The 23,425-nt window shown below is 35.9% G+C and overlaps 1 protein-coding gene across 6 annotated transcripts in view; it reads right to left on the bottom strand.

The window, feature by feature from the left end:
* The window catches only part of FXR1 (FMR1 autosomal homolog 1), a 62,090-nt gene that overhangs the window by 11,222 nt on the left and 27,443 nt on the right, over positions 1-23,425 (bottom strand). For 3 of the 6 annotated variants that reach the window (XM_047874233.1, XM_047874235.1, XM_047874231.1), the window contains exons 4-13: positions 17,807-17,878; positions 17,238-17,386; positions 16,918-17,011; positions 16,379-16,495; positions 14,531-14,701; positions 13,173-13,251; positions 9,397-9,506; positions 3,987-4,073; positions 2,288-2,345; positions 2,138-2,200 (exon numbers count right to left, since the gene is read on the bottom strand). In XM_047874233.1, coding sequence (XP_047730189.1) covers positions 2,138-2,200; positions 2,288-2,345; positions 3,987-4,073; positions 9,397-9,506; positions 13,173-13,251; positions 14,531-14,701; positions 16,379-16,495; positions 16,918-17,011; positions 17,238-17,386; positions 17,807-17,878 — 1,000 coding nt within the window. Of the gene's footprint in view, positions 1-2,137; positions 2,346-3,986; positions 4,074-9,396; positions 9,507-13,172; positions 13,252-14,530; positions 14,702-16,378; positions 16,496-16,917; positions 17,012-17,237; positions 17,387-17,806; positions 17,879-23,425 lie in introns of all 6 variants that reach the window. The other 3 variants (XM_047874232.1, XM_047874234.1, XM_047874230.1) reach the window with 1 other exon arrangement.

The following is a 23,425-nucleotide window of genomic DNA, read 5'->3' as shown; positions in this document are numbered from 1 at the left end:
AAAGGATGAACATACAGTCCTGCTGACAATTTTAGCCCACTGAGACTCATGTCTGACTTCTGACCTAGAAAACTCTTAATACATCAGTGTTAAAAGCCTTTAAATTTGAAATGTGTTAAAGCATCAACAGAAAACTGTGTTGAAATCACTGCAACCATTCTTTTAATTTTGTAAAATAGAAGTTAATGAATCAAAAAAAAATGATTTACACTGGGCTTTAAAAATGATTCAAAGTAATCCATTTTTTCATGACTCCAAATACTTATTTTTAACAGAACTTTACATCATATTTTCCCCTCTCCAAAACTTCTAAAAACTCTTATGAAGATGCTTTACATCCTTTTCAATGATCATGACTGCTTAACAGCAAAAGTACCATGTTTTATCAACTCCAATATGCCATCCATTCACTGAAAGACATATTTTGTGTGCCACTAAAGAAAATGTTGCCAATTGTAGTTTTAAAACATCATCCATTCTAAGGTATATACCAACTTCAGTGCTACTAGAACAAGTTTCTTACATGACTGACACACACACACACACACACACGTATATGTGTGTGTGTGTATATATATTATCACCTAAAAATCCTGGTATTAAGTAGACAAGAGAACATCTATAACCAAATTCAAATGGTTTTCTCTCAAGCCCACTAAAATTCAATAGCTATTTCAACAAGCGCAATGATACTACTAGTCTGCAAAGTCTCAGAGGTAAGAGTGCCATCTACTGAACAACTTGCATAACTTTCTTCAATCCAGAGGATATTCCCTCTACCACTCATAAAAACTTATTATCTAATCATAAAAACTTATTATCACTTTCAACAAAGGTATTTTGCAAAAGACTGGCCTCAGTAAGTTGACTTCCCAAAGGCTTATAAAAGTCTTCAATGAATTCACCATCCTCATCATCCAAAAAAAAGCCAAATCTAATTATCTGTACTAGTAATTTGTGGCTCTAGAATCATTCAATATACTTATTTTCTCTTTAATCACTCATTATCTGTCTTCTGTATTAAATGTATTTTCAAGAATACAGTAGTACTTCACAATTCTCAGATCTTCACATGCTAAAACATGTTCCTGGAATTTTGCTTTTCAGCTCTCAATACAGAGTTAACTTTAAATAATAAAAAATATCAAGAAATTAGAACATGGAAATATAAGAAAGGAAAGGGATAATTAACCTTTCAAGTCTACAGCAAATCAAAGTACAGATTTAATATAATGTTGGCATTAGATGAGTCTTCAGACATGAGATCAGATGTGGAATCTGCACACTGTAAGCTTTTATGTATTCCCACTTTCTCTAAATGCCTTCTATTTTGGAAAAGGCTTATGAAATATTTTCCTAAAGCAGTTAGGATGAACAGAGGAATGGAGAAAAGAGAAGGAAAAGAGAAAGGGAAGAAAACAAGGGAAGACAAATCAGGTCACTGCTAAGATCCAAGTCCAAATGCAGAAAAATGGAACTCCGAAGCTGAAGAAGAATAAGTGAAAATTTAGGATTAGAAAATTGTTGACCACCACCATCCACTGGCCCCTTCATACATCGGTTAGGGCCCCATCCTCACAATGAAATACATTTTAGAAAAATGTTCATCTATGAAGTATTGATTTGGTTCTGGCTTTTAAAAAGCCCTCATTTTAGTGAAATGTTCTTTGGACAAAATATTGGCAGATGTGAGAGATTTATATTCACAACTGCCAACAGAGCTATTAAGTATATTTTAAAAAGCTAGTACAGATGTGCTACATACAACCTTAGCACACTAATTAGCATAGTATTTCATTTTTACTTCTCCTGGAGGGTAGGCAAAAGAGGATTAAAAAAAAAAATGATTCCTAGCAGTATCATCACCATTAGTAGGTTTGATATGTTTACATTCTATATATAAATATGTGTACAACAATTCCATATATATTTAGAATAAACATGATCATGAACTGCCAACCTAACAAAAAACATGTTTGATCTCATTACATAGCTCCTTGAACATCATATACCTTTTACAGTCATTACTATAAAGACATATGACTTGGAACACTCTCCTGCCCTCCATGCCAAAACAGAGTGAAGAACTAACTAAATCAAAAAGTTAAAAAAAAAAAAAAAAAATTGTTTTTTTTACCATAACCGGAGGTGTAATTAGGGCCCCGACGACCTCTGCCTCTTCCACTATAAGACCTAGAACCTTGTACAGAAGAGACGGTACTTTCATCAGTGGCATATCCTTTTTCCTTTTCAGGCCCTCTGGTGGAAGAAGGTCTGAAACCCATACCAATCTGTCGTAGCTGTTCATCAATCTGTAGGCGTTCCATTCTTAGCTGTTCTACTTCCTATGAGTAAAACAAAAAAGGTAAATATTCTTCTATGTTGTATCATTTTTACCATCTTAAAAAAATTTTTTTTTTTTCAACGTTTATTTATTTTTGGGACAGAGAGAGACAGAGCATGAACGGGGGAGGGGCAGAGAGAGAGGGAGACACAGTATCGGAAACAGGCTCCAGGCTCTGAGCCATCAGCCCAGAGCCCGACGCGGGGCTCGAACTCACGGACCGCGAGATCGTGACCTGGCTGAAGTCGGACGCTTAACCGACTGCGCCACCCAGGCGCCCCACCATCTTAAAAAAAAAAAAAATGAAGCTATACTACTCCCTACCAATGAAAGAAACTATGATCGTGACCAATTATTTGGTAAAATACAACTGTGTACTTAATAAATAACAATTCACAAGGTCATTTGCTGACTCAATTCATTAAACATTTATTAAATACCTTACTGAGCACCAACTACGCTAAGTGTTACAGGCATACAATATTAAAAAAGACAAGGACTCTCCATGTTCAAGGGTATGTTTAACGGACAAGCATTAAACTATTTGTTGGTGGTTACAAGGTAGAAAAAATGTTTCTTATGCTAGGGCAGTATTCTCACTGGGAGTTTTAGTTCCTGTATGTAATAATGCATGTATGCATAAACTGTTAAATAGCTAATAATTACACAATATTACCAGACTCACCCCTCAAGAAATTAAAACTCTGCTAAGTGGGATACAGGTGCCATGTATAAGAGGGACTATTAACCTACTTTTCCATCAAAACAGTGACACCCAAGTTGTGGCCTAGAGGTACCAGGAGACTTGGTCATTCAGAAACTAAGGTCATTACAAGATGTGAAGGTAAGGTAACTTGACAAAGCTCTTGACTAAAAGGTAGTAGAGTACTAGAAGATAAAGCATGAACATAAAATGCCAGACTGAACTAAGATTTCTAGAGATGAGTTTCAAAAGAATGGTATCAGATGTGCTTTCAAAATATTAACATAGCAGCAGTGATATGAGTGACTAAAAGAAAAACCCACTACTACTAGAGACAGAGCTGTTGAAGGTTTTACAAGAGAAACTTAGTAATAAAAGTAAAAAAATAACAATTGTAACTTTTAGTAACTTATGGGGCATTTTCCTAAAACCCTTGCTCTTTATCAACTCAAATAGATTATATTAGAAACAATGGTTAAGATCAAATGAGGTCTACAGGGTAGTGCATCTGATTCAGAGAACACCAAAGTTACCAAGAAAGCACACTTTCACTCCCAGTTCTCTGCCCTATTTGCACCTAAAACATCAAGGTAAAATAAAATGGTTTCAGTGTAGCACAGGTAGATACATAAAGTGATGACAGTCACATTATAGGAACACAAGCATGATCATTTCCTAAAGAGTAAGGAAAGAAATATAACAGTTCAGAAAAAAGAGAAACAACGTGCATAAAGCCCATCATTATGGGACTTTAAATTTTTAAAATTTTTAAAGGACTTTTTACTTTTAAATTCTCATGTAGAAAAACAGGGTAAATCTGAAGCTTGATTAAATTATTTTAAAATAAAGAATTGAAATTTAACATGAATATAAAATTGATGTAACCTTTAGTTTAACATGTGAAGCAACAATGACATGAATGTGGAACAGCATACAAACCTTTAGATAAGCAATATGGTACTCTAAAAGAACTTGCACATTTCCAATGCTTTCTTTAGTGCCAACAAATACAAATGGAACCATACCCTGTAAGAAAACACAATGTCTTCAGTATTTAATATTTTAACAAAGTTCTAGTATAAATGTGACATACCAATGTATAATTTGGAAAACTTTTCTAAAACAGTGATTTAAAATTTTAAATTTTTACTTTTAAAATACCAGTTTATATCAGATTTTCTAATTTCTAATTCAATCTTTCTCTGTATACAAACCACCTTTTAAAGACATTTTCCTTGAACTGGTATGAATTTACAGACTAGATATCTCACCTTGGTGGTGATGGCTTTAAAATGGTAAAGTACATCACCTAGATTATCCCTGACAAGGGCACATAACAAAACCGTTAATGTCTGTGTATTGGAGGGAGTGCTTCCTGACCATTAACACAAGTGTCACCTAAGGAATACATTTACACAATATAAAGGAATTACTAATATGAGCAAATATTTAGTCACCACTATTAAAGCAAATCACAGGATTAACTTTGCTGAATTTATGAAGTAGTACACTTCCAGCTTCTTAATGGCTAAGGAAAATAAGTAAAGCCTAAATACACTCACCCAATCAGTTTCAGTGCCTTGCCTTATTTTGATTCTACAAATTAGTTCCTAACAGCTATTTAAACAGATTGGCTAAGAGAGCCTGAAAAAAGGGAATATAACAAGCTTAGGAAGTACGGAAGTCTTGACCCTGTCCTCTGGAATTCACAAGCAGATATAAGAGAGTGCAAAGTGAATTAATAAGGGGGGGGGGGGGGCGGAGGGCAGAGGGAGGGGTGGAATCTAAAACATTTTAAGCACATACTATATTTCTGGGAGTATATTATTTATTCTACATCTGTATCTTAATATTAAAAAGTAACTTTAGGGGCGCCTGGGTGGCGCAGTCGGTTAAGCGTCCGACTTCAGCCAGGTCACGATCTCGCGCTCCGTGAGTTCGAGCCCCGCGTCGGGCTCTGGGCTGATGGCTCGGAGCCTGGAGCCTGTTTCCAATTCTGTGTCTCCCTCTCTCTCTGCCCCTCCCCCGTTCATGCTCTGTCTCTCTCTGTCCCAAAAATAAAATAAAAACGTTGAAAAAAAAAAAAATTAAAAAAAAAAAGTAACTTTAATACTCCAATTAAAAAAATAGTCCACTTTTACAGTTGAGAAAGCAATTTGCCCAAAGTCATATAATTAGCAAATCAGTCAGCCAATTTCATATCCAGTCACCTAACTCCAAATAACAACTACATGTTACTTGCCAGAATCTATACTAAGAAAAATGGACAAATAAAACAAAGTCCCTATTCTAAAGGCAATCACAATCTCAGAAAAGATACTAAACATTTCTGCAATAATCTTATTATGTAATATTAGTGATATCAATAAAAAACACAAGAATATTAAAGTAGAATATGGACTATGCCACCACCCCAGATATGGAAACTTTGGGAATTCCTAAGAATATTATTAAAGTAAATGTTAAAAACAAATAGAATTTACCAAGTAAGTAAAGAAGAGAAAGTCATTCCAGACAGATGATCTGGAAGGAATTAAGAGAAATACAATGCCTTGACCCTGAAGATGAGATGCTATCACCAGTTAGCTACCTCCAAAGGACAGGCAGAAACACAACCTTAAAGGCACATATACTACAAAATATTTTAATGACTACTATAAAGCCACAATAAAAAATCTGAAGAGTAAATGATTATTACTAAATATACAGATTTCTAAGAGTTTTTTCAGTGAAATTTCTTGATTTTTTAAAAATACTAGTAACTGATCACTTATATTTAATAGATGGCACTGAGACTACCAACTAGCACATGGGAAAAATAAAGCAGGATCCCTGTTCCTAATACACACACACACACACACACAAATCCACTGGAGTGAAAAATTTACATACTTAAAAAAACCCTGCAAATGAAATACAAATGAATTTCTGAATTACCTACATGTAGGAAAGACCTTGCCAAACACGGCAAAATCAAATGTCTTAAGTCATAAAACAAAAGTCTTAAAAAATCCCAACAGCATAAAAAATTTACGGGGGGGGGGGGGTATCAAGGAGAAAGAAAGAATATTTACTACAAATATGAAAAGACAAAAGACTAGCTTCCTTAAAACACAAAAGCTCTAGGGGTGCCTGGGTGTCTCAGCGGACTCTTGGGCTCCACACTGAGCTTGGAGACCACATTTATAGAACAAACAAACAAACAAACAAACTGGTGGCAAGTATGTGGAAAATAGACATAATTCCTACACTGGTAGAAGGAATGTGTGGTGCGTAGGGAAACTAAGAAGATCTAAAAATTTAAGTATCTTTTACCCTTTGATCTAAGAAATCCACTTCCAGGAATTTACTCTCCAGTTGTAAAGGATGTTTGCTGCAGCACTGTTTTTAGTAGCAAAACAAAGACATAAAAAAGGCAACCAACAACCATCTAAAATCTATTAGACACAATGGAGAGAGGAGAGATATGGACAGAACATAGACACTCATTTGTTTTTCACACTATACCCTTCTGTGCTAGTCTAACTTGTATATAAATATTATTTATTTTTCAGTGAAAAACTCAAATCCACCAACATGGGGCTTCAACTCAGGACCCTGAGATCAAGAGTCACATGCTCTACTGACTGAGCCAGCCAGGCACCCCTCAAACCCAATGTTAAAAATTGATATAAAATATTTATCAAGCACCTAACCCTATACAATTCATTGGGCTAGAGTAGAGAATATGAGAATTCAGATTTCATTTCTTGATTCAGAGTCCATAATGTGGCTTGGTGAGGTTAAGATAATAAACAGAAGATTGAGAGAAAAACCATTAAATACTCAATTATACAGATAATAATTGCTATGATAGAGATAGAAAAAGACCCTCTCAGGCTAAAGGTGGGTCACCAAGGACTTCAGAGTAAACAAGCTATAAACAGAGTTGGCCACGGGATTTAGCTTATGAAATGGTAGCCCCAAGTGAATGCCAACCTTAAGTAAGTGAAGTCAACCTTAAGATTTGACTTAAAATGCAATGTTTTGAAAATTTTTAAATTTTACACATTATTATAGGTTTCTAGCTTCTCTTAATACCAAAGATATAGCAACACATAACACATACATTCCCACATGGCAACCAGATAAAAGCTAAGCAGCATCTGTTTCTTTTATAGAAATGGACCGTGTACTCCCCTATCCCCGGTCTTGTATAACCCAACCTGCTTCATCATTTAATAATCTGCTTGGTTTCTGTAAGCATATAAGTTTCTTAACCCTGGCACAGAAATAGGAGTGACACTGACCAAAACTACAAACAGTATATAGTACGGGGAAGTTCTTATTTATGAAGAAAGACCTAAAAGAGTCAGCCTGCAACAAGATTTTTCTTTTTTTCTTTTTTTAAGTAGGCTCCACACCCAACATGCGGCTTGGACTCTTGACCCTGAGATTAAGAGTTGCTTGATGTATCGACTGAGCCAGTCAGGTGCCCCACAAGAAAATGTTAAATACTAGAAAGCAACTAGGGGCGCCTGGGTGGCGCAGTCAGTTAAGCGCCTGACTTCAGCCAGGTCACGATCTCGCGGTCCGTGAGTTCGAGCCCCGCGTCAGGCTCTGGGCTGATGGCTCAGAGCCTGGAGCCTGTTTCCGATTCTGTGTCTCCCTCTCTCTCTGCCCCTCCCCCGTTCATGCTCTGTCTCTCTCTGTCCCAAAAATAAAAAAAAAAAAAAAAGTTGAAAAAAAATTAAAAAAAAAAAAAAAAAAAGAAAGCAACTAGAGGTAAGTCAAGCTAAGAGAAGAACAGATAAGTAAGTAGATAAAACTAAGAAATTTACACTGGAGTCCTATAATGGCCCTAACCAATACACATCTTGATAGTCAAACCAATTTTTAGGCAGTGGTTGTATGCCAAATGGATTATTTTATACATTAAATATAAAGGGGGAAAGTGCAAATTCCAATACTATGACCTTGATTTTAATCCCCCTCTCAAAGGCAATGGGAGGTAGGGTTGCTTAAAAAGTAAAATTTACTTGAAATTTAAAGCAACTTTGGAAGCAGTGTAGGCATGAAACCAATTTGAGCCACCAACTACTCATTTCTCTAAGTCATGTGTTTTTCTTTTTTTTTTTTTTTGCCTCTACATTATAATTAAAGGGAATAAAGGAAATGGCTCTTCAGTAGGCATCTTTACAACATCCAACACATAAGGACTCCTTTGACTACGGTTGTTTTTGTTTTTTTAAAGAGGTGGTTTTTCCCAACAGGCTAACAAACTCTTCAAGCAATAATCTATTCTGCAAAACTAAAGCTGCTTTCTAGGAGATAATTTGGAAGAAAATGCTTGCCTTATATTCACAAGCATACAAAGTTTAAGACACTGGAGCCACCCAGTTAAGAGATCCTTAAAGGGATGGATGAGAAGTAAGGAAGTGCAGTATAGACAAAACATTAACATGTGAGAAGGGACTGAACAAGAAATTTCAGAAAGTTGTTGTCAGAATAGCAACACAGGGGCGCCTGGGTGGCTCAATTGATTGAGCATCTGACTTCAGCTCAGGTCATGATCTCAGGGTTCGTGGATATGAGCCCCATGTCAGGCTCTTTGCTAACAGCTCAGAGCCTGAAGCTTGCTTCAGAGTCTGTTTCTCCCTCTCTCTCTCTGCCCCTCCCCCACTCATACTCTGTCTCTTTCTCAAAAATAAACATTAAAAAATAAAAAAAAAATTTTTTTTTAAAAGAATAGCAACATAAAACCTTAAAGATTTCAATTAAGAAATCAGGGCTTTCAGATTCCAAAAAGGGTCAAGTACACAGTTATTTACTAAGAATTCCTTTAAAACAAACTTTTGTCAGAGTATCAAATTTTACAGCTCTATCCTCTTGTTATCCTCTATCCTTTTTGTTATACAAAAAATAACTGTTGAAATTATCAAATTGAAGTCTTTTTATCAAAAATGGGGTTTTTTACTGAAGTACTAAGAAACCAAATGAGATCCCAAAGCCCACGTTGAAAGATGACTTATTTTCTAAGTACGTAAAGCAATACAGTAAGGGACAAAAATTTTTTAAAAGAAAAAAACCCAACTGTTATCAGAGTGGAAGTACATCACTACATACAACTCACCAAAATGATTTCCAAAATATAAAATAACATCGTAAGTCAGCCAAGAACAGAACATGGTGAAAGAAAGAAGAAAGGAAAGAAGGGGGGGGGGGTGGAGAGAGAAAGAAAAGAAAAGAAAGGAAAGGAAAGGAAAGGAAAAAGGAAAGGAAAGGAAAGGAAAGGAAAGGAAGGAAGGAAGGAAGGAAGGAAGGAAGAAAAACAGGCAAAGCTCAAACCAAATACATTTTGAATACTTACATCTTCTCTAGGTAGTTTATTTTCATTGTCTCCTTCAATTCTCACCCGAACCACACCAGATTTGTCCACTATTTCCTGAATAACTTTGCCATTTTTTCCAATTACTTTTCCTTTAATAAGAGAAAAAAGATAGCAACAAGTTAAAAATCAGTACTGCTATCCTTCCAACACTATCTCCCAAATAATTTGACTTGCTATCAAATTTTTAAAAACCAAGCATAGTTCCATCTTCTTAATCTCAATATATTCATCCTGAAAACTACTGAGAAATTTTTATCCTTGGTCTGAAACTTCCCTTCTCTTTACAATTCCTAAGGCTATAGTTAACTAGGATTGACAATACTGCTCACATGTTAAGATATTTTCAAAGACTAAACATGTTCTATGTCATTTTTCAGTATTTTTAAAATATCAATGCAACCCATTCCAAAAGCTTAGATATACAAATAAAGGCAAAAGAAACACTTTTATTTTGGCATTAATCATAACAATTTGTTTATTATATATTATTTTTAAGTTAACAAATTCAATCTTGCTTTCATATTCAAGTTGCTACTCATCCAAAACACACCTATAATTTGAACATACTTTTAAAATGAATATTCTCTTCAATGAAATGTCTGTAACATTTTTCACCAAGTTTTTAAGTATTTCACAGCTATACAAATACACATAGCATGTACATGGTATGCTATCTTCCTAGGTATGAAATACTGTATACAGACACAAATTCCAAATTATTTACCTTCTCCACACTTAACATGTAATGTGTCAAACAGCAGTTATTGAGTATCCAATAACGAAAACAGAAACTAAAAGGGGGGGAAGGAAGATTCTCTACCCCTTAGGAAATTGCTAGTTACAAAGACAGCAAAGTCAAAATACCAAAGCAATACTGGACAGTGTTACCTGGTAACAGAAGTAAATATTCAGGTAACCTTCCCTGTATGAAACAGATGTGTACACTCCTTATAAAAGTTACTAAGTCCAAATCCCCCCAGTTTTTTTTTTTTTTTAACTAAATCAAGCAATCTATTTCTACAATAAATTCATTTTGGTTGAAAAGAGTTAAAATAGAAAATTTTCCTATTGCATGCTTGAGAACAGTTTCCATTAAAGAATAAATGGGAACAACAGCAACAGTAAGTGGGTCAATACAGCAAAGACACCATTACAGGATTTTTCTATTCCTATTCTCAACCCTCCTTCCCCATTAATAACCCTAAATTTAAAAGCAGCAGCAACTGAACAGGTAAAAAAGAAAAAATACAGTAGGACAAGGGATTCACATGATGTAGATCTTCTCTGAGCAGCCCTAGCAGCAGTATATAAAAGCAACCTTCATTGTTAACACAGTGAAGCTCAAGCAGCAACTCCATCCTTGACCCTGCTAAAAATAAGCAAATGTCTTTTCGAAAAAACAAAAATCAGATTGATATATCATAATCCCTCCCCCAGAATCATTCATTGCCCCTTCCTTCTATGAACTATACCACTGGTGAGTGTACATCCATCACCCTTCTGGGGTCTGTGGCAGGGACCTACCTGCAAGTTTTATTTAGTCCCACCAGAGACCGTCAATATTTTAACTGATCATTTCCACAGTTTAAATTCCAAAGCATATTGACAAACTGAAGCAGACCTGTAGTATAAATTGAGCACTGAGCATAAATGCTGAAGGGACAGAGTAAAGAAGTGATTAAGGAAGGCTTCCAGGAGGCGAAAGGTTTCAATTCACTTTAAATCAATGACCACATAGTATTTTTCTTTTTGACTTAGGAGGGGTGGGAATGATCAGGGTCTAGAATTCTTGGAACCTGAATGTATAAGGAAATTCTCTTGAACTTACCCACCAAGAAGTCCTCATTCCCTTCTACTCCTCAGTCCACTTTTTCTTTTTCACTTTGACTAAGAATTTACTATTTTTCAAAAGACTGCTTCACCCATAACACATTTTGAAGCAAAACGTAGCATTATTATACACAACAATGAAGAAATCTTTACACTATCTGAGTATTTCACTAATGTAACAGTTCACTAATGTAAGAGCTGCTGCTAATATATATTTTCTGAAGAGTCCCAAAGAATCCAAATCACCAAAGCCAACCAAGACAGAGTAAAAAAAGAGACATGACACATACTCATATCATTGCACAGATAAATGAATAAACAAAAGAACCAGAGAACTACAAATATATCCAATTTTGTTATTTCTGAAATATCAGGAATTTTTACTCAAAATTAACACTACCACAAATTCTAGAAGACCAAGGCTATCTTCTACATACTTGTTGGGTTGGAAAAAACCCTGATTCCCATGCACACACTCATAGCCAAATCATTTTTACAAGTGAAGAAACCAAAGTTAAATTATGTTCTAACCACAATGTTAGTGCTGATGGATGTCAATAATTGTGATTTAAACAAAACAGGGAATCATTTTCAAAAGCAGCTTTTTGAAGGTGATTTCATTTGACAATAAACATCTGATTATATTTTGTGTATTGTTTATTAGAATTATACAAAACCCTTCAAGCTTAGACTCAATTTTAACATCTAAACTCATCTTTTCAGTTCAATCTACAGTGAATAAAAACAAATAAAATGGAATTAACTTAATCAGCAGTATGTCATACCTATCCAAATGCTTAGGCAGAGCTAGAAGCAAACAGATAGTTGAAAACAAAGAAAACTGCCCAAGTTATTGTGCTGTAGACTTTTGTCCCAGGGTATATTAACTTGTTACTGGTCAAAACAAACATCTTTTTAAATATTTTCTCCAGCTAATTTTTTTTTAACAGTATTTGAAAAATAGAACACCTATAGCAAGAAATCATTTCCTAAAGGCATAACAGGCCTAATTAAATATAAATGAAGCCCAAGGGGCTCTGTTTCAGTAACGTCAAGAAACCACAACAGTGGACAAAAACTCAAGCCCCTCCTCTAAACATCTCTGCTTTCTGTGAATGCTTATTTTTGTATTAAACGTTTAGGATAATCACTATTTAATACAGGACAAAAATTTCCCCATTTGTCCTAAATAGCATTTAAAAAGGACAGTTAGCACAGATGTAGAGGATTTAATACCAAAGCTATTAAACAATCATCCCAAACTATAAAGCTCCTTTACAGCTTCAAACTCAAAATTTGGGGGCGAGGGAGGAATCTCAAAGTTTTGTCACTATCTTAATAAGCCATGGGTACAATAATTTTCATTAATGGTGTCAGAAACTTAGTAGTGAAAACTCCCCTCCTATCACAATCACCATCCTTTTCTCCTGCCCGTGACTTCTTACCTTATTCTATGCCTTTGCAACAACCAATTATTATTTATTCAGGGCCGACTGTGTAGAAGTTTATTACCCTATTGTTAGTCCACTCTTACTTTTTCTTCTGCACTAAACAAAAGAAATATCACAAACACCTTCTCAAAAATTACGATGACAACTTTGATGGACATATGAATGATAAAAAGGCATTAAGTGAATAAGAAGATAAAGCCCAAGGGATGAAACGGCTTTTAAAAAACTTAATGACAAACTGTTATAAAAATCATGGATCTTATCAGTGAGTCACTCTGTACAGAAGAAAACTCCTTTACTTTTTTAATAGGATAATGAGATACAAGACACACACAATGTTACTAAAAAATGAAAAGTACCCCTATCAAATGTTCCCGTAACTATAAAATATGGTTATCAGAAACATTAAATCTCCATTAAATCACTGTATATAATTACTAACATTTAACTTACTTAATAGTTAGAAGTACCTACCAACAAGATTCCTAGGAACCTGAATAAAATCCTCCACAAATTCCAAGAAACCTCTAGCCTTTTTTACAGCATCAGCACTCTGCAGAACGAAGAAAAAATAAACATAAAAAAGAATTCTGAAGAAAACCCCAACCCAAAATAAAAACAAAGAAATGAGAAGTTCTGAATTATTATGCTCTAGTACAAGATTCTGCTCAGCCCATCAATGTGACATTTTAAGTCAAGAAATTCATGAAGTACTTAAGAAAAAAAAAGAATTATAAAAAGCCTAGGAAAAAGTGTATTAGAACATCTCTTTAAAAAAAAAAAATCTCTTCTAAGCCCTTTTAAACTCCTAATAAAACAGCAAGAGTTAAACTTACTTATCATGTTAGCCAAATTTTAACCTTATCCTAAATGTATTTGTTCTACACTCGCATATTCAATTTCTTCAGGTGAATGCTAAAAACAAATTGTTCATGGGGCAGCACCTGGGTGGCTCAGTGGGTTAAGCATCCAACTCCTGATTTCAGCTCAGGTCATCATCTCATACTTCGTGAGATCGAGCCCATTACTGGGCTCTGCACTGATAGCACGGAGACTGCCAGGGATTCTCTCAACCTCTCTCTCTGCTCCCCCACCCGTCTCACACTCATACGCTCTCATAACAAATGAAGTTTAAAATAACCAAATTGTTCACACTGTCTATACTGTCTGTGCAGTTTTTTCATTCTCAACATAAGAAATTATTTAAAAAGCTATTTTTGTGCAGACATATTTTTTAAAAAGCACCTACTGATTATGATCATTAAAATTCCTGGGGCACCTGGGTGGCTCAGTCAGTTAAGCATCTGACTTGGGCTCAGGTCATGATCTTGCAGTTTGTGGGTCCAAGCACTGCATCGGGCTCTGTGCTGACAGCTTAGAGCCTGGAGCCTGCTTCAGATTCTGTCTCTCCCTCTCTCTCTGCCCCTCCCTCGTTTGCACTCTCTCCCAAAAATAAACGCTAAAAAAATTTTAAAAAAAAGAAAAAGAAAAAGGCTCCTCTACTACATGCTATTTATAAATACCAGCGCCTGACATGTAGGAAGCCCTCAAAACAAAGTGCATTATTTATAATGCACATAAATCGGGAGTTAAAATCAGAGGCAGTTGGGTTAAGAAACTTCAGAAAACAGTACATATTAAATACTCAGTAAATCTCTCATTGCCCCATATAACACAATATCCTCTTTAACCCACCTCCATGCATGTAATGATTACTTGGGCTGACTGATTTTTAAGTATTTTATCACTGGGAAACTGAAATTCCAGAGAAAATGCAATCAAACAATAGTTATGCTCTAAGTTACCCAAGGTGGGGTCAGACAATAGCTTACCTCTCCATAGATTCTGAATGTGCCAGTATCTTCATCTAGCTCAATAGCTGTAACTCCAGGAACCTTCCTAGCTTGCTGTATGTTACTACCATGTGTTCCTATTGCCAGGCCCATTAGATCTTCTCTCACAACAAATTCCTCATGAAAAGCTGCCGCAAGTTGTTTTGTGCACTAGTAAAAGAGGTATGTTAGAACTTATTACAAAAGATTAAAAGTAGTTTTTTACACATCGGTTTGCAGCATTACTCATAACAGTCAAGAAGTAGAAGTAAACCAAATGTCAACTGAATGAACAGATAAACAAAATGATATATGCATACAAAATGATTCAGTCTTCAAATGGAAATTCTAGGAGTGCCTGGGTGCTAAGCGTCCCAACTTCGGCTAAGGTCATGATCTCACAATTTGTGAGTTCAAGCCCCACATCAGGCTCTGTGCTGACAGCTCAGAGCCTGGAGCCTGCTTCAGATTCTCTGTCTCCCTCTCTCTGCCCCTCCCCTGCTCATGCTCTCTCTCTGTCTCTCAAAGAAAAAAAAAAGAAGGAAATTCTAACACATGCTACAATGTGGACTGAGAACATTGTGCTAAATGACATGAGCCAGTTAACAAAAAAACTAATACTGTATGATTCCAGTTACATGGTTTCTAGAGTAGTTAAATTTATAGCAACAAAAAGTAGAATGGTGGTTGCCTGAGGTTGGGAGGAAGGGGATACGGAAGTTGTTTAATGGGTATAGTTTCAGTTCTGCAAAATGAAAAGTTCAGGAAACTGGTTGATTAACAATGTGAACATACTTCACACTCCTGAACTGCACACTTAAAAATGGTTAAAATGAGGCGTGCCTGGGTGGCTCAGTCAGTTGGTTGAGCATCCAACTCTTGATTTCAGCTCAGGTCATGATCTCATGGTTTGTGGGTTCAAGCTCCTAGGGATTCTCTCTCTCCCTCTGTTGCCACCCCTCCTCCACTCAGGCTCTCTCTCAAAATAAATAAACTAAAAAAAAATAAAAATGGCTAAGATGGTAAATTTTATGTTGGATCTTACCATAATTAAAAAAAAGAACTAAGAAAAAATATATAAAGGATACTCATTTGGCATCATGTAATAGGGGGAAAAAAGAGTTTGATCAGCCTATTTAGTCATGATCACAGAAAATAGTAATTCTAAAACAATGTTCTGGAATTACTGATACAACGAGTTCCCCAATTCAGAGGATTCATTTTTCACAACACAGTCACATATCCTTATTTGGAACTTTTAAATTAATAAGGGTATGCACAAATTTGTCCTAAACAAACGTCAATTTCTAAAAGATTTGAAAGTATGTTGGGTTCTCCTACAGTGGGCCAGTGAAGAGTAGGTGAAAAGAGAGGAGTACCTTAGGATAAGATAGAAAAGCCAACAACAGGCTCTTTTTAAAACTACATGCTATGTGTCCTCCTCTCCTCTTACATAAGAGTTATTAAACTGAACTACTTACTAATGGAAGTGTGTTATGACTGATAGCTGACAGGTCACTAAAAAACGGTAAGGACAGAATAAAGAAAAACTAGCAATACAGTTTTCTACTGGACATCCCTAATGTGTTTCTAAGTTAGCACCTGTTATCTCAGTTGTAACAAAAAACTCAACAGGCATTTAGCAAACAGAAGGCTATATTTGGGGAAAGTAACAAAAAACAATTGTTCTATAGACACAATGACTCCTGGTATTAGCCACAGAACAGGTCCCAAGTTGCCTTACCTAACAGTCAAGTAGTTTGAGCCAGGAACTCCATATACTTATGAATAATATACTTATGAAACTAAGTGGGACACACAAAAAATCTTTTAAGTAAACCCACTTACTTCTAAATGCTTAGTGGCCTCTTCATTTCTGGACATAAGCATCAACTTCGTACGAATACTTCGCAAATGCATGTCACTTAAAATGTTTACTCTCTTCACAGTTGCTTCACTGGCAGACTATCAACAAACAAATTAATCACTCAAAAAATCTTATTTTTCAAGATAATACAAAGGGCTTCCACATAAAGCCTTCCTTGATTCTCAACTACTACACTTCTCTCCTCACCCACCATACCCTCTTCCACGAGTAATCTTACTCTTTTCTGAATTCCCATATTATTTAGTTCTGCTATTCAAATTATGATTGGTAGAGACAGAAGGATCCAGGATCCCACACGTTAATAATTTCATGTTGTTAAGAATGTCGTATTTTTTCCTAATTCCACAAAAGAATTTAACATTTTATAGCTGTAAAAATTTTTCTCCCACATGGATTAATAAATTCACTATTGTACCAAGTTAGCTTTTATCTTTTGAAATACTTAATTATAAAATCCGGAAATATCCATTGACTACCTTAAAATATGGAATTATCTTACCAGTATCATTAGCTGTGTGGTTTCTGGATGGTAAAAAATTCTGCATGCTCCTACTGCTTTCTTAAAATCTTTATGTGCATTTTCATTAGCACACCTAGAGAGGAATTCATATTTAAGACTTAAATAATAGATTAAATTCAGAAGGCAATTATAACACAAACTAAGTTTTTCATTTCGACACTACCCATTAAAACTTTTGTTTATTAAAAAGATTTTCTATCAGAAGTTTCTGATTGGGTATTTGGGAAAAAAAGATTTTTGTAGCACTAAAAAATCCTCTTAATTCACAAAGCAATTCAGTAGTAAACAAAACTACTCACGCCTCTCTCAAATCCTCAGGAACATCCACTGTGCATTTAAAGAAGGTATTTTTTTTGACAGTTTTATTTTGATTGACAGGCCGAAGTCGTTCAAATGTGACTATTTCATTGTAAGTGGCATCACAAGCAGCATATTCAATGACATAAAACTAAAAGACATCAAAATACTTTTAAAATCCCATCTGAACAAAAATAATGAGCTTTAAATGAAATTCTAATTGCCTTGCTCAGCTTAACCAGTAGACCCTCCCCCTTGTGGCACAAATACTAAGTACAGCTTAGTTACGTCAATCTGATTTGCCTTAAAACTAGATTATATGTTCTTACAAGCATGAACCTTGGTGTCCTCACATGTCTGAAGTGCACCCCTGGAGAGCAGCTTTGATGTTTGCAAGTTCAGAAAACAAATAAAAATTAATAGTCTGATGAACTTTTTAAATGTATGATGAACTATTTATAAAGTAGGCATTTAGAAACAAAACTAAGAGTTGAAGTAGCATTTACAGAAACCAAGAGTTGAGGTTATTTCCCTAGAAACTAGTCACAATGCAAGTGTTAACATTACTTACCTCTCCTTTCATCATTCGAACTTTAGCCAACCACCATCCACATGGTTCTTGGTCATTTGCTCTTGAATACACCTAAGAAGAGGGGGAAAAAAAGGTCCTTATCTTTTTTGAATGAAGAATCCTTCATTCTGAAAGACTTCAACATTATAAACAATGACTTATTTTATTTTTTTTTTAATTTTTTTTTTTCAACGTTTTTTATTTATTTTTGGGACAGAGAGAGACAGAGCATGAACGGGGGAGGGGCAGAGAGAGAGGGAGACACAGAATCGGAAACAGGCTCCAGGCTCTGAGCCATCAGCCCAGAGCCCGACGCGGGGCTCGAACTCACGGACCGCAAGATCGTGACCTGGCTGAAGTCGGACGCTTAACCGACTGCGCCACCCAGGTGCCCCAACAATGACTTATTTTAAATGCGAAATCCCATGAAACTCCAGAATCAAAAATGTCACTGTACTGAAACTAGTGTGCTACAAATAATTTAATAAAAGAGTCATGTACAGTTAAATTTTACTACTGAAAAACAAAAATGAACCCTTTTTTGGGCCATTTGGCTCCTTGGAAATCTAATTCCAAATTTGTGAGTTTCCTAAACATAAGTATTTTAAAGAATTCTTGGGGCGCCTGGGTGGCGCAGTCGGTTAGGCGTCCGACTTCAGCCAGGTCACGATCTCGCGGTCCGGGAGTTCGAGCCCCGCGTCGGGCTCTGGGCTGATGGCTCAGAGCCTGGAGCCTGTTTCCGATTCTGTGTCTCCCTCTCTCTCTGCCCCTCCCCCGTTCATGCTCTGTCTCTCTCTGTCCCAAAAATAAATAAACGTTGAAGAATTCTTCTTACAAGACAGTTTAACACAGTGTGAAACAGAGTTCTTTCAGTTTCTGTCAATACTGTTCATCTGTAAGCACTGTGTTGTGGTGATGCAAGTATCAGACACAAGGATAAGCTAGAACTTATTAAAGATGTATTTGAAATCTGATAACTATTTTTAAAATGTTGAAATCAGGGGCGCCTGGGTGTCTCAGTCGGTTGGGCGTCTGACTTCAGCTCAGGTCATGATCTCACAGTCTGTGAGTTTGAGCCCTGCGTCAGGCTCTGTGCTCACAGCTCAGAGCCTGGAGGCTGCTTTGGATTCTGTGTCTCCCTCTCTCTCTGCCCCTCCCTCACTCACACTCTAGCTCAAAAATAAATAAAAACATTTTTAAAAAATTTTAATAATGTTGAAATCAAGAGCTGTTTTCAAAAAGAAACCCAATTTTAAAATTCCTTCAAGGATACGGTATTTAGATTCCTTGCTGAAGAACCTGAATCAAATGCACAAATGGTTCACCTGAACAATAAATTCTAAATTTAGTACCTCTAAGCAGGGTACATAAGTATCTTACAAGCATCCTATGCAACAACAACAACAACAAAATCACCTTATATGCTCTGTATTTGTAATTATCAAGTAGTTTGTTAACATAACACATTAGAGAAGTTTCCATTAGGGATTAGAGTTATTATGATACAGCATCTTGTTTGATATATCATTTTCAATACGTGGAAATCAGGGGGTGGAGGGGGGAGGCTGGAGGAACAGATGACCAAGAAGTACCCCACAAAAGTCTTGATTATATGAACTAAGGATGCCTCTGTAGAGAAAACCTACCAATGATAACACCCATATGTGGGTTAAATGCAAACTATTAAACATGCAAATACTGTTGGAAAGCCTGAAGCTTCACTGAGGTGATCTGAGAGTAATCTTGAAGTGGGGGAATACTGGGAATGCAAATAAGTCAAAACCTCATGATCAACTTCACAGTGCACCATGATCAGAAAAAAGGAAGACCTATATACCAGTCAGGCTCCAGTGGACTTAACTTTACCTGTACATTTTTTATGAGCAAATCTACTTCATCACAACTTTTATCCTTTCTTATAGGTCTCCAAAAAATAAATTTTACTTTCTTTAGAGTAAAACAAAACTCATTCTATCTTGCAATTATTGTATGTATCCAATGGAACCTCTCTGGGGAAATCTAGTGATCCTGTTTCTTCTGGATCTTGAAACACTTTACTACTTCACCATCATTCATCAGTTATTTCCAATTGTGCTTTAAAAAAGTCTAAAGAAAAGAATGATGGTATCACCTGAAAGAACACAACAGTGAAATATAGTGTTACTACTGCATCACCCTGTAGTTTTACTGCATAGTCTTTCAAGAATAAAGTATAAAAAGACTGGAGACACCATTCTTGCAGTCTGCCTTTGGTTTTCACTGAACAGTTAAGAATTCAGAATTTTTAATTTCCCACCCATAACTGTAAAGACAAAATTTACAGAGGAAGAACTTTCATAACTTCAGAGGAATCAGGACTGATGCAGATAGCACCCTAGATTCAAATGATGAATGTGAAATTACAAGCAGAATCTCCCCAATATGAAGCCCTTAGATGACAACAACCTAGATGAATATTCTCAAACAATACACTTCTAAGGAGAAAAAGGAAATTTAGTATTCTCATCCAGTTAATCATTCAAATTGGACTTCATCATACAAAATCCTGAGACAAGACTGGGGACCATTCTGTTTTTCTAAAAGGACATGTGACCATATGCCATATTCTTTCATCTTTTGTTTGCACACCAAAATGTACACCATACAATTCATAAATGGAAAAATGCCAAAACAGCTGTGCATGCAAAGATAACGAGAAAGAAACAGATGATGAAGACATGAAAAAATTCAATGGATTAGTCAATGCAATCGGTTAAATATGAAAATGGTATAACTGTAGCACAAAGATGACTATGGTCTGTTCAATAAAATTAGAAGCTACTAAAAGTTCCAAAATATTCTTAGAGTATTGGATTCTGATAATTACAATTATATAATTATAATTATAATTCAAGTATAAGATGAACTAGAATGAAATGATAAACCAGAACTTACTAGATGTGTTTTAAATTTGACATTAGTATCTGTAAGATGAATTTATTCTGGGTTCATATGCATGAGCTGATGAGCAATAGGGACCTGTTCTCACTTTAGGTAGATGTATTATCAAAACCAAAAAATACGAAATAAAAAGCTGAATTTGCTGGGGTGCGTGGATGGCTCAGTCGGATGAGTGTCTGACTTCAGCTCAGGGCATGATCTCACCACTCCTGAATTCAACCCCTGCATCGGGTTCTGTGCTGACTGCTCAGAGCCTGGAGACTCCTTCAGATTCTGTATCTCTATAGTTCTCTCTGCCTCTCCCCCCCTGCCTCTCCACCGTGCACTCTCTCGTGCTCTCTCTCTCAAGTAAATAAACATCAAAAAAAAGTTGAATTTGCTATCTTTTAAATGCTCATTAAAATCCTTAATGTTGACTTTCAGCATCCTTTTATTATTAACTTCTGTGAAATTATATGTGAAATGACTTAAAAAAAAATTGTTTTAATGGCCCACTGGACCCAAATGGAAGTGATGACCATTTTCCCCAAAACGCTGCAGATTACAAGAAAACCCTAAGAACCAGAGGGAAAGTGTCCATGCCAAGTACTATCTCGGAAAGGCAGTTCAGCTAAGCAGACTGGAGTATCTCTTGGTGATCTAGTGAATGGGTGCCTCAAAAGTTTGCTGACAAAAATAGGTCTTTAATCTACCTAATCCCCTTGTTCTAATTCTGTTTTCACCAAAACACAATCTTCTAGGAATCTGGCTTCCTATTTGAGTTTACCTCCAAAAGAGAGAATAAACCATTCTGAACTGCCTTGAGGCTTTATCTCTCATGAACATTAAAATGCTGGATTCCATTCTATACTTAACATCTACCTCTGTAAGCTTCATTAGTAAGTTTACCGCTGAAAGACAAAGCCACTCAACTCACATAAAGCCAACTAAATCCAAGTCCCTGAAGCTTGAATCAAACAGTATGAATTTGGCTCCACCTGAGTGCAGTGGGTCCAATCACATTCTTTATAAAATGAAGAGTGTATTCCATACAATAAAAAAAATCACTTTACTGACCCAGCATTGTTATTGTGACCTACTATACTATGTCTCAGATGTTGACTACTATATTTATGACTACATCATTGGAGTAGAAGCACCTCATAGAAATTCCCTTTATTCAGACTTTAAATTCCCAAACTATTCCAAGGGAGCAAATCACACTCTCAAGCGATGGCCCTCATTGTTTTTAATATTCTCTTTCTTCAAATCCAAGGAAGATCTTTAAAAAAAAAAGGCAGATCAAAAAGCACCTGTGACAGACCTAAACACACAACAGTACTCAAGCTGAAAAAGTCCAGTTTCATGTAGTGAAGGATAGAATATGAAGACTCAAATTCCAAAAATCTATTTCAGGGTTCTTGCTACCAAACAACTCCAAGTCAAATCTTATTACAAAATGGTCTCCAAATTCTAGCACACTACCAAACTATTATTTAAATGGAATTCAGTCTGGATCCTAACGTAATCAACTGTTCATTCAAGATAGTAACGTTCAACTATCCCTTTCAAAGTCACAACCAAATAAAGATAATATGAACACCAGAAATAAAGAATGTTTATTAATTTCACCGAATTATAAAGAAAATTTCTAAATAATATTAACCACTAAACTGAATATTTAATCACAGCAGCTGGTTTTATAACTGAGATGTATCTGTTGAGTACTATTCCTCTGTATCCGCTATCTCATTACAATCATAATCTATTATGAAAAAATGGAATATGTACATTAGAAAAACAAGCTTAACATCTAGAACACACTAATGTGACTTATCTACCTATACAATAGTATTTTCTCATCTATGTTGCTGATACTTTTAACAAATGAGTTAAGTCTTGGAAAATATCCATTTCCCACATAATAAAGATGAGTGTGTTCACCTCTTCTTTAAGAAGCACATTTAAGAACACTTCCCAAGCACTAAGACTAACAACAGACTTGGTATTATAAGAAAGACTACAAATAGGTAAAATTTTCAGACTGGTTCCAAGAATCAAACGGAGACATTTTTTAAAGGTACCACAGAGGGGTGCCTGGATGGCTCAGTCAGTTAACCTTCCGTTAAGTCAGTCCAACTTCAGCTCAGGTCATGATCTCACTGTTCATGGGATCAAGCCCCACGCTGGGCTCTGTGCTGACAGCTCAGAGCCTGGAGCCTGCTTCAGATTCTGTGTCTGTCTGTCTGTCTCTCTCTCTGTCCCTCCCTGGCTCTTGCTCTCTCTCCCAAAAAAAAATTAAAAAAATAGTTTTAAATAAAGGTACAATGGAAACTACACATATCTTGCATCTTTTGTATAAGTCAAATACTTATTTTTTTTAATTGTTTTACATTTTTATTTATCTTTGAGAGGGAGAGAGAGAGAACGTGCACACATGCAAGAAAGGGGGGAGGGGCAGAGAGAGAGGGAGAATCTGGAGCAGGCTCCACACTGTCAGAACAGAGCTTGATATAGGGCTTAAGCTCACAAACTGTGAGATCATGGCCTGAGCTGAAATCAAGAGTCAGATGCTTAACCAATTGAGACACATAGGCACCCCTAAAATACTGAATTTAAAGAATTTTAAGGTAAGGGAGTGTCCTATCTCAAAGTATTCTTATTACCTTTACCTACTTTCTCTCAAGGCCTCTATCTCAA

The sequence above is a fragment of the Prionailurus viverrinus genome, chromosome C2 (genome assembly GCF_022837055.1).
Source record: "Prionailurus viverrinus isolate Anna chromosome C2, UM_Priviv_1.0, whole genome shotgun sequence".
In the NCBI taxonomy this organism is placed as follows: domain Eukaryota; kingdom Metazoa; phylum Chordata; class Mammalia; order Carnivora; family Felidae; genus Prionailurus; species Prionailurus viverrinus.
This window is presented reverse-complemented; position numbering and strand designations above follow the sequence as displayed.